Below are 12,500 nucleotides of genomic sequence, written 5' to 3' on the forward strand. Positions count from 1 at the left end.
GAAAATGGGAAATGGGGGAGAGAAAATGGGAAATTGGGGAGATAAAATGGGAAATGGGGGAGAGAAAATGGGAAATGGGGGAGATAAAATGGGAAATGGGGGAGAGAAAATGGGAAATAAGGAGAGAAAATGGGAAATGAGAGAAAATGAGAAATGCGGGAAAGAAAATGGGAAATTGGGGAGAAAATGGGAAATGAGGAGAGAAAATGGGAAATGGGGAGAGAAAATGGGAAATGAGGAGAGAAAATGGGCGATGGGTGAAAGAAAATGGTAAATGGGGGAAAGAAAATGAGAAATGGGGAGAGGTCTTAATTAGTATATCGTGGAAGAAAAATTCTACAATGTTGTTTGCTGAAGAATTTTTTATATAATTCCATGGCAGAAAATTTTCTATAGTATTGTTTGCTGAAGAATTTTATAGAACACCATGACGGAAAATTTCTATAGTATTGTTTGCTGAAGAATTCTATAGAATTGTTTGCTGTCAGGCTAGGATCTCGAAGATTATGAATTTGAATAACTAACTTGTTTTACCTTCATTGTATGGAGTACGTATTTCACTGATCGCTTCTCTCAGTGAAGTGGATAGCTTTTGTTCTCTAATTAATTTGTCAATTTAAAATGAACATATCATAGTTGAAAGAATATCACAAGAAATATTCTAATCTTGAGCAAAAAGGTGGAAGTTCATGATAATGAATTAAAGAGAGTTCATATATCAACAAAGTTTTGCACAGAATTACTTTGTAGCAACATCAAACGTCTATCCTTTTTTATCTCTTGCTCACAGCTGTTATTTTTTAAAAGAAGACTAAAACCAAAGGAAATATGATAAATTATTTTGTAATCAACAGTTGATTAATTTTAAGAATTTGTATAGACAGGTATGGGGAACGAGATAAGGGAAACAGGAGACTTCGAAAATGTCTTTATTGGGATTGAAACCCATCCCTAGACCGGTTTGGACTTGAGAAAAAAAAAAAAAAAAAAATGAAACAGATCGAATCAAGATTTACAATCCCAGTAAAGACACTTTCAAAACCTAGTTGACTAATCCTTGAAGAATGGACGACAAAATAAGTGGCAGGGTGGTGAGATAAACACCTAGAATCGTTGAAGTTTCTAAGGGGTTGAAGGGTACGAGAGGGAGGGATGGGGTGGGTTAAGGAAGGAACGCGGAATGATGTGAGGTATAAATTGTTGATTTCCTGACCATGTTTGTACACTCTGAAGAAGCTCTGTTAAGAGCGAAACGTCAGTAATTAAAAACTTCAACGATTCTCGGTGTTTATCTCACCACCCTGCCAGTCATTGACTAATCCTTACTGTGCTCCGAGGTGCTGCCATTGGCTGTCACTCACCTATGCTGCCGCGATCCTTTCATATGCCAGGTCTCTTTGGATTGACTTTCGATCTCCACGGAACCATATAAGGAACCCCACTGATCGTAGCCATCCATATCCAGCGATCTGTGAAGGGAAAGGACTGATAAAAGATCCGTGATGGGAATACCTATGTGTTCTCTGCAGGACCATCGGTCTGCCCCCAAGGGGACGTGACCGCCCGCGTTCCTTTGCCACAGTGGATTATTCAGGAGTGGCGGGGTTGTATGCATGGTGTATGGGAAGTGTAAGGGATGTGTTGGAACGAGTCTGGTTGTGAATGTAATCTCTTTCTCTCTTTCTCTCTCTCTCTATCACTCTTCTCTCTCTCACACACTATCTTTCTCTTCTCTCACACATTATCTCTCTCCATCCTCCCCTCCCCACTCTCTCTCTCTTTCTCTCTCTCTCTCTCTCTCTCTCTCTCTCTCTCTCTCTCTCTCTCTCTCTCTCTCTCTCTCTCTCTCTCTCTCTCTCTCTCTCTCTCTCTCTCTCTCTCTCTCACACACACACACACACACACACACACACACACACACACACACACGCACACACGCACACACACATTATCTCTCTTCTTTCTCTCACAGAATCTCTCTCTCTCTCTCTCTCTCTCACACACACACACACACACACACACACACACACACACACACACACACACACACACACACACACACACACACACACACACACACACACACATACTCACACTCCCTCACACACGCTTTCTCACGTATTAATCCATAAATCAGCCTGAGAAATGATCTTTAATTTCTTCAAATTCGAACGAGAGGGCAAAAAAAAAAAAAAAAAAAGTATATATATAATTTCGTTTAACGCCACAAACTCCCCATTACCAGAAGGCAAGAACGGTTCCCCTTACAGAGGACTTTACAGCTTGGAATTTAATAAACCATACCCATAGTTCAAACCGCCGGTGTCAGGGTTCGAACCGCCATCACCTCGACCTTCGACGCCAGTAACGACGACCGAACCACAGAAGGCCGGCGAAGGTCGAGGGGATGGCGGTTCGAATCCTGCCACCGGTGAAGTTAAGCCAAGGGCATGGACAATTAAATTGCACGCTACAAAGTCCTCTGTGAGGGGCACCGTTCTAGCCTTCCGATAGGGGGGGGGGAGTTTGTGACGTTAAACCATATCACTACAGTAGTTGCCCAGTGGGATCATCCTTTGGAGCAACTCATGATTGCCCGCAGACGAAATCCACCTGAGATATTAAAAAAAAAAAAAAAAAAAAAGGGGCCAAGATTTTCCCTTATAGCTGCATTAGCCTCAACATGAGCATGTTTTATACATGGACGTTACTTGGAAAAGAAAAAGGTATAGAAACCACTGGGTGGAAGTGGTTTCTATGCCTTTTTCTTTTTGGCTACCCCCCGTGTAAGGGGGAAAAAAGCCTTTGTTATATATATGTATGTACGTTACTCAGGGAAGCCACTTACGTGAACATGTCCACAGAGCCTTCCGGTTGTGTTGCTATGGCGTGGGCCAAGAGCCCCGGGCTGGACTCTCTCCACACATCGACGGGTTTCCTGAAAGTCTTCCATAAAAGATGGAGTCTGACGTGGACTATGGAGTCCTCTTCTTCAGGAGTTTCGTGGTCTGAGTACTCCTCCCGACCTCCACGTCTAAAAGATAATTTTTTTTTTTTTTTTCAATTTTTTTTTATGTGTTTGCTGAAGTGTGTGGGATGCAAGAAAGAGGGGGTACGTTTCGTGTAGAAGGTTTAAGGAGAGATTTTTTTTTTCTTTACCTTGAAGTAACGCTAATTTTTCTTTGCCTTAATAGTCACACTTTATGAGATGCTGTTCTAAAAATGCCTTGTTAGAAAAAATTATAAAAAATGAAAAAAAGAAGAAAAAGAAGATAGAAGAGAAAGAAAGGGAAGGGAAGAAAGAAAAGGAAAGAAAAAAAGAAGGAAAAAGAAAGTAAGAAACGAAGTCATATCTGACTAGAATAGAAGAGAAAGAAAGAAAAGAAAAGGAAAGAAAGAAAGAAAGAAGGAAAGAAAAAGAAAGAAGGAAAGAAAAAAAGAAAGAAAGAAAGACACGAAGTCAAACCTGGCCAGAAAATCGTCAAACGGGAGAAACTTCACCTCATAAACGGTCACAACTTGTGTCTTAAACCCTGATGACAGCCAACAGTACTTCATAAATTCACTAGAAACTACTCTCCTTATTTGTTCTCCTTAATTGTCTAATTTTAGAGAAAAAAAGTCGAAGCGGCCCAACAACGTTAGACAGGAGCCGACTCGCTTCCTTGACTTGAACGGGCATACCTTATGGGGCCCTGTTGAGAGTCTATAGTATCCCGTAAAGCAGCGGTTCTCAGTACGTTTCCTCATATACCCACACTTTTATGTACTGCTGTTCTTTAGTCTATTAGAAATCACCTCATCACTAAATCTAATCCTTGTGCATCCACTAACAACCACTAGTTTTCTTCTTGTGGACCTCTAGTAACCTCCCACGGGGCCACAGACACTAGGTGGAGAACCAGTGCCGTAAAGGTCCCCAACCTTTACAGAAACATTCACACCTTATGAGACTCTGTTGACAGCCAAGAGTACCTCAGAAGCCCGTTGAAAGTGATCCTCCATATTCGCATGGGTTCGATACATTCAAGTCGAAGCCCCGCCGCCGACCAGCAGCCACCGCCGCCGCCTCCGCCGCCGTCACTATTTTCCTCCTCCGGGTTTTCTGCCAACGTGTTGTAAACTGTCGTGTCAGGTTGTTCTGTCCGCAAAGAGACAACGAAGAAAGTAGATAGACAAACATGTGTGTATGTGTGTGTTATTCATTTATTTAACTGTTTATTCATTCGTTTGTTAATTAATCATCCAATTAAGTCATTCATTTACTTATCTATGTATCTATTTATTTGATTAATTAATCTATTATTTATTCAATGTAATTATTTATCTTATTTATCTTCGTTTATCATAAAGCGTCTGTCTAAGGGCCTGGCTTCATGTGAGGCACCATGATAACGAAAGTCCCAGAGGAAGTCACGTGACAAATATCCGTGGGAGTGTCAGAGCCTCTGACGTCACGAAAGTGCCAAAGAGGAGGTGCCAGCGGTTATGACATCATCATTCATTGTGGCGTCACCGCTTTAAAGTGGCGACACGCTATGCTGGCGTGCTACTTGATTTTGTTACTTCGTTCGAGTAGAAACGACTTCGGTGATGATATTCTAGATTTCCGTTAGAACATCTCGATAATGTGTCTAACATTCGTATTCTAGGTTTGACTTCTCTTAGGTCGTCATCTAGTTTCTCATTATATGACGAAAGAGTAATTTGACTTTTGAAAATTTGAAAAAAAAATATCACCGAAGTCGTTTCAACACAAACGTAGTAGCAAAAGCAAGTAGCATGCTAGCGAGAAATGCTTAGTGTGCCGCCAACTTAAGAAGACGTTCGATTCGTTCCAATGCACGGCTTAGTATGTTGGGTGGAATTGATAGTAAGTAGAGATGAACTTATTAAACAAATCTGTACGATTTAGAATGTTAAAAAAGTTGGAATTAACATTAAGTAAAGATGAATTTGTTAAACAAATCTGTTCGATTTAGAATGGTAAAAAAAAGTTGCAATAGATGAATGGAAATGGGAAGAGAGAAGTGGAGGATTTAATATTACAATTCTTTCCACGACGGGAATTACATCTAATACATTTTCAAAGGATTACAAAGGAGGAGCATGCCGACAGGGGACCTTTTGGTTCATAATTAGGACGGATGTAATATATATATATATATTGAAATATGTAAGACAGATGAGTGGATGGGTGGTGAGATAAACACAGGGAACCGTTTAGGGATTTATTCTGACGTTTCGTCCTTACCAGGACTTCTTCAGAGTACATGCACATTCAAATCATTCACCCCCTAAATACCCGCCGAATCTATCCACGTTCCACCATGATCGACCTGACCTCTCGTCCTCCTACGCTCTGCCTCGCGAAGTATCAAGCGGCTGGCCGTCTTTGTTAATTTAATAAACCCATCGCGGTGGTTGTTGTTTGGATGGGAAGCGATGTAAGCTGCTTCAGTTATTTTCCTTCTTTTCTTAGGAAGTCCTTTCTGCAGCACCTCTACTTTGTTCCAGTCTGGTAAGTGGCCGTGAGTATCTACATGAACCACTAGCGAGTTTGATACTCGGTGTGCCTTGACGTCATTCCTGTGCTCAATTGTCCGTTTCTTAATACCTCGGCTGGTTTCCCCGTAGTAGCTCACAGGACGGTTTCCACACAGTATCTTGTAGACGACACTGTTTTCTTCCCCGTTGGCCACGACTTTATTCTGGTTCTTAACAATGTCTCTTATTTTCGTTCCCGTGCTGATCGCAATCTTGATGCCGGCTCTAGTGAGCAACTGTCCTAACGCGCCTGAGTGGCTCGAGTTTGGCACGGACAAATAATCCCTGCTACCATTTTCAGTCACGTCTCCTCTGTTCCTTATGCTTCTTTTTGCTATCTTTAAAGCCTTTTCTCTAAGTCGGTACAACAGCCCTTCCGGATAACAGAGTTTGGTGAAAACGTTGAAAATGTAATCTATTTCATCTTTAATAAATTCTTCACTACAAATGCGGTATGCTCTCAGGAAGAATCCTATTACTACTCCACTCTTTATTCTCTCGTTGTGGCCGGAGTAGTAGTGAATGATGTCGTCTTTATTTGTACTTTTTCTATGAACCGAGAATGCGGTCTTGTTCTCTTTCCTCCAGATGACGGTGTCGAGGAAGGCCAATTTGTTATCTGTCTCGTGTTCAACAGTGAACTGGATGTTTCGTTCGACATTATTTAACCTCCTCAATTTGTTGTCCAAATTGGTGTTCTTGGGGGCCACGACTAAGACATCATCCACATATCGAAACCAGGAGGTGTTTCGACCCATTATTTTTACAAAATGATCTCTCTCTAAAACTTCCATATAGAGGGTAGCTAAAACAGCACTGAGGGGGCTCCCCATCGCAAGGCCTCTACACTGGCTGTATTCCTCTCCGTTGAAAACGAAGGGACCAAATCTCACACATAGCGATATAAGTTTTAAGAAATCTGCCTTTCCTATGGGTAGAGCCTCGTCATCCATATCTCTAACTATCTCTCTTGCTGCTTTTAACGCCTCTTCCACGCAAACATTTGTGAATAAGGCTGTGACATCATACGAAGCCATATTTTTTCCGAAATGTCCATATCCTTTAATCTGTGAATGAGGTCACTGGAATTTTTCAGGTGGGCGCTACTTATTAATCCCAGTCTGTTGGATAGGGGTTTCGCCAGACATTTAGCCAACCTATGCGGAGCACTACGTATGCCTGAAGTGATGGGTCTCATCGGGATGTTGGGCTTGTGGGTTTTCGGGAGCCCGCGCATACAAGGTGGTCTCGGGGCTTCCTCCAGCAGTCCTATCAGTTTTTTGCCCCTTTGGGTCTTCGAGAGTATCTTCCTGGCCTCTTTCTTAAAATTTTCCCCTTCCATTGCAGCGTGACCTTGATATTTCCTTTCATACGTAGTAGTATCACTTAGACAATTGAGCACAGGAATGACGTCAAGGCACACCGAGTATCAAACTCGCTAGTGGTTCATGTAGATACTCACGGCCACTTACCAGACTGGAACAAAGTAGAGGTGCTGCAGAAAGGACTTCCTAAGAAAAGAAGGAAAATAACTGAAGCAGCTTACATCGCTTCCCATCCAAACAACAACCACCGCGATGGGTTTATTAAATTAACAAAGACGGCCAGCCGCTTGATACTTCGCGAGGCAGAGCGTAGGAGGACGAGAGGTCAGGTCGATCATGGTGGAACGTGGATAGATTCGGCGGGTATTTAGGGGGTGAATGATTTGAATGTGCATGTACTCTGAAGAAGTCCTGGTAAGGACGAAACGTCAGAATAAATCCCTAAACGGTTCCCTGTGTTTATCTCACCACCCATCCACTCATATATATATATATATATATATATATATATATATATATATATATGATAATGATAAATTAAATAAACATAAAAATCATGATATAAATAATAATAAATAAAATAAGTAAATAAATAAATATGTAGAATTAAATAAACAAACAGGTAAATAGTAAATTATGATAAATTAACAGATATAGATAAATGGTAATCAAGGAAATGATAATAAACAAACAAATAATAACAAACAAATAATTTCAAATAAATGGCAGACATCACAGCATCTTGCTTAGTTGTTTATCTAAACGAATCTTGAACCTTCGAACTGAACTACATTGCACTGCCTCTGCAGGAAGTTGATCTTTTTCGAAAGTCTAGTTTCATTTATACCGTCGATACTCTTCAGGCAAGGAAGGGGATAAACACTGTCAATTTCTTTCTGTTGTCGCTAGGCGATTTCGTCCATCTCTATTTCGTCACATCTATTAAGATAAGTGGTTAGTGAAATGTGAAAAATTGGTTACTCTTCGAGTCTATTCCTCTGAAAGAAGACCTGGTACCTGTCAGAGGCGTTGGCCACTGTGCCCCGCCTAAGAACATTAAGATGATCAAAATCAATACCAAAGGATTACAAAGGATTACAAAAGCGGAGCATGCCGACAGGAGACCTTTTGGTCCATAACTAGGTCGGATTAAAAAAAAAAAAAAAAAAAAAAAAAAAAAAATAATAAAATAATAATAATAATATAAATAACAATAATATAAATGCATAGGTATAGTTGAATAATAAACAAACAGGTAAATAGTAAATAATGATAAATTGACAGATAACTAATGATAAATGAAAATCAAGAAAATAATAAACAGACAATAAAGAACAAATAAACAAATAAAATAAATGGCAGTCATTACAGCAACTTGCTTAGGTGTTTATCAAAACGAATCTTAAAGCTTCGAACTGAACTACATTGCACTGCCTCTGCAGGAAGTTTATTCCATTCATTAACTACACGGTTGGCGAAGTTTTTTTTACCCACTTCTTTATTAGTACAACGTTTCGTTTGTCAAATCTTCACCACGTACTAATAAAGGCTCTGTCCTCATGTGGTGTTTATTTTGATCGACTTGTTGGTAACTATCAAACTCGTGCAAATAGCCACAAGATCCACTTACGAGGAAGTGTGTATTGGTGCCCTTGTGAGTCCTGAAGGATGATCATGGCTCCTGCCCGCCGGCGGGTGAGTCTCTCTAGACGAGCCACTAGAGCTCGCCCTTGAGAGTCGGCACCCCACACGAACATCGAGTCTTCATGCTGAAGTAAAAGGATAAAAAAATCACTCGAAGAGTTGTCTTCGGGCGCAAAAAAAAAAAAAAAAAAAAAAAAACAAAAAAAAAAAATATATATATATATATATATATATATATATGTATACATATATATATATGTATACATGTATATATATATATGTATACATATATATATATATATGTATACATATATATATATATATATATACATATATATATGTATACATACATATCTATATATGTATACATATATATATATATATATATATATATATATATATATATAATAACGAATGTGCGTAACGAAGAAGATTTTAGTTTTGTAGTTTTTCTCCCTTTGCTGTCTTGCCTTCTCTTTCATTTCCTCTCGTTCACTCACAAATCTTCCAGTTTCTCAGCGTTCCCTCCCTCTCCCTCTTATCTCTCCTCTACTTATCTCTTCCTCTCTCTCTGTTATCTCTCCTTTACTCACCTCTTTCATTTCCTCTCGCTTATAAATAAATATATATATATATATATATATATATATATGTATATATATAATGTATATATATATATATATATACATATGTACTGTATATAAATATAAATATATATATATATATATATATATATATATATTGCAGAAAAAACACTAGTAAATAAACGTAGTTCGAACGTTTTCGTCTATTTAAGAAATCATCGAGGGAATATATGTTCGGGCTACGTTTCTTATTTACCAGTGTTTTTTCTGCAATCTATTTTTACGTGTCATTTGTGAAATACTGCAAAACACACACACACACACACACACACACACACACACACACACACACACACACACACACACACACACACACACATATATATATATATATTCGAAAAGAAAAAATCATGATCTGTGTTCCCTCTCTCTCCTTTCCTTGTACCCCTTACTCTCTCTCTCTCTCTCTCTCTCTCTCTCTCTCTCTCCCTCTCTTTCCCTCTATCTATGGATTGATACATAAATACACAGGGACTTGCATGAACAGTGTACCAGCATCAAGTGCCGCGCGAGAACGTCTACCCTCTTACCCTGTCCGTGGTGAGCGACTTCGGTTTCTCGAGCTCTTCCTCCGAGGTCGTGGGTTCAATGCCACAGAAGTTGTAGTCCTCGGAGAAGTCGTCGCCGTTGTCGAGACGCTTGGGTCTCGAGACTTGCTCGCTCCAGATCTCGAGGACGCACCAGATCCATCTCGGCCAGTAGAGCCACCACACGACTACCTCGAAGACCAAGAGGGTTTTTGGATTAAATGGGAACAGGGTTGGATGCGGGGTTTAACTCGGCCAGCCCACTTATAAGGGAAGAAGGCCCTTTTGTATGTATGTATGTATGTATGTGTATGTATGTACGTACGTAGATATGTATGTATGTATGCATGCGTGTATATATGCATACGTGTATGTATGCATACGTATATGTATGCATGCGTGTATGTATGTATGCATGCGTGTATGTATGTATATAGATATGTATGTATTTATGCATGCGTGTATGTATGTATGTATGTATATAGATATGTAAGTATTTATGCATGCGTATAAATATACATACGTGTATGTATGGAAACATATATGTACACATGCGTGTATGTATGTATGCATGTATGTACAAATACAAATATTTCTAGCTTACAGCTATACAGACTATATTTTTTCTATATCTAAAAAGATTATTTAGTTGCGTGCTTAGTAATGCAGACAGTTCACTCAGTCCCATGATATGTCAGAACTACATAAATATACCTCTTGTTGTAAAGTATTTGATAAATTTCTGTCTACCATTGTTTCCTTATAGTATCTAGTTTATATCTAAAAACCACGTTTAATGAATGAAAGTTACAAAGCGAGTTATTTCTTAAAGGAAAGAAGACTTGAAAAAATTCTGTTAACTCTCTCACCCCAAAAGAACAAATTGATAAATAAGCAAAGATAAAAAGAAAGAAAAATAAAATGCATTCTAGTTGCCAAATGATTTCTGACTACACTCAACTCAAGCTACTAGTTATTATTACTTTATTTGCACTTGATTATACAATCTTCAAATATCCCCCAAACACCATGAAGAGAAAACACATGCCTTAATGAAGCTGATAGCGATAAGAGGCCTTCAGATAACCCGTATCAAGGCCTTATCGCTACCAATGGCCTTGTACTCTTTTTCAATTATTGAAGTTATCTACCACCATCTTATCACCTTATCGCAACATGTACGTCACCTGACTTAATGAACATTCTGTAAATAAGTACATGCCTATCTACAACTTAGACACGTGTATCTTATAATATGACCCGAGCATTGTGGCGGGTGGGAGGAATGACCCATCATTCATGAGGTAGTAAAGATGATAAATAGGTTGTAAGTATATATGAAGTTGGTATGTGATTTGATAACCACCTTATGTTAGGAGAAAGGGGTTTTGGTGTGTGATCTATGTATATATGTTAAAGTTCCTGCTCGTGAATAGAAAATAGGTATATCTGAAATATGTCTATTTTTTATGATGGATGAATGCATACATCTATATGCATATATACATACAAACATACATACATACATACATACATACATACATACATACATACATACATACATACATACATACATACATACATACATGTATGCTCGTATGTATGCACGTATGTATGGGTGTATCCAAGTAGTCATGTATGCACGCATGCATATATGCACGCATACCAGCATGCACGTATGTATGCATGTATGCACCTATGCATATATGTATGCATGGTTGGGTTTATGTACTCAGTCATGGGGTTAAATAGTGAAAGCGTGGAAAGCCTCAAGCCTATTGTTCGAGGTCAGACAATGCTTCTGTCGGGTTTCGTAACAGACGCTTATTCTGAGCACGTAAATGCCCTTGTAAGAATGTGGAGAACACTGTCGACACAGGCACGAAGCCCCAAGTACAGATTGCTTTGCCGTGCAAACGGTTGCTCCGTGGCAGCCTGCATGACAGGACAATAAGATTAATGTAACGGAGTAATCTGACTCGACCTTTGAAACTTAAGGCTGGAGTGCCTCAGGGCTCTGTCTTTGCACCCGCTCTCTATAACTTGTACACGAATAATCTCCCACAGGCGAGAGGCACCTTAAGCCTCGTTAACACGGGGTAAGTTGAGAGGCAAGTCAAGTGCGCAAGTTCCTTGAACTGAAGAGGAAAGCGAGCAAGTACATGTTCACACAGGCCATTTGCCTCCGACTTGGTCTGTGTGAACATGTACTTGCTCTCCAGTTTAAGGAACTTGCACACTTGACTTGCCTCTCAACTTGCCTCGTGTAAACGAAACTTTACGCTTTCGTATGCGAGTGACGCTAATCACAGTAGATACAAAATACTGTAGGGAACTTTACACATCATGCAGGACATGGCTGGTTACACGCATGGGATCGACAGTATCACATAAAGACAAAAACGTCAAAATAAAAAATTAAAGACTTCTATATACATATACCAATGGCTTTTCACCCCTTATAGGGGAGGTAGCCAAAGTCAAAGGCGTAAATCCACTCCCATCCATTTCATTTCCACATACTCCAGCATCCCTTCCTCTCTTCTTGGCTCCTGGATGACGGGTCATCCCTGCATCTCGCCCACTACCCTGGGTTAAAAGCAATGCAGCAAGACACAGCACATCCACATTAAAGCCGCTTCATTTAATCGGCGACCCCCTCCCCCTTCTCCGTCCCCTCATCCAGAAAGAGAGAAAACGTGGAGACTTCTGTTGACTTCTGTAGACTTCTACTCTAGCAAAACCAACAGAAATCATGGAGACTCTTATGAAGAACAACTCCAGACGTTCTAATACAGGGCCTCGTCTACGTG

At 39.7% G+C, this 12,500-nt stretch overlaps 1 protein-coding gene across 1 annotated transcript in view; it reads right to left on the reverse strand.

Moving 5' to 3' along the window:
* Window positions 1–12,500, reverse strand: part of LOC143035906 (rifampicin phosphotransferase) — a 53,128-nt gene that overhangs the window by 36,585 nt on the left and 4,043 nt on the right. Inside the window, exons 3-7 of the mRNA XM_076203108.1 lie at window positions 9,691–9,875; window positions 8,503–8,641; window positions 3,976–4,141; window positions 2,849–3,034; window positions 1,362–1,469 (exon numbers count right to left, since the gene is read on the reverse strand). Of these exons, the coding sequence (XP_076059223.1) occupies window positions 1,362–1,469; window positions 2,849–3,034; window positions 3,976–4,141; window positions 8,503–8,641; window positions 9,691–9,875 (784 nt within the window). The remainder of the gene's footprint in view (window positions 1–1,361; window positions 1,470–2,848; window positions 3,035–3,975; window positions 4,142–8,502; window positions 8,642–9,690; window positions 9,876–12,500) is intronic.

Source organism: Oratosquilla oratoria, chromosome 19 (assembly GCF_046742065.1).
Source record: "Oratosquilla oratoria isolate Oo_2021 chromosome 19, ASM4674206v1, whole genome shotgun sequence".
NCBI lineage: Eukaryota > Metazoa > Arthropoda > Malacostraca > Stomatopoda > Squillidae > Oratosquilla > Oratosquilla oratoria.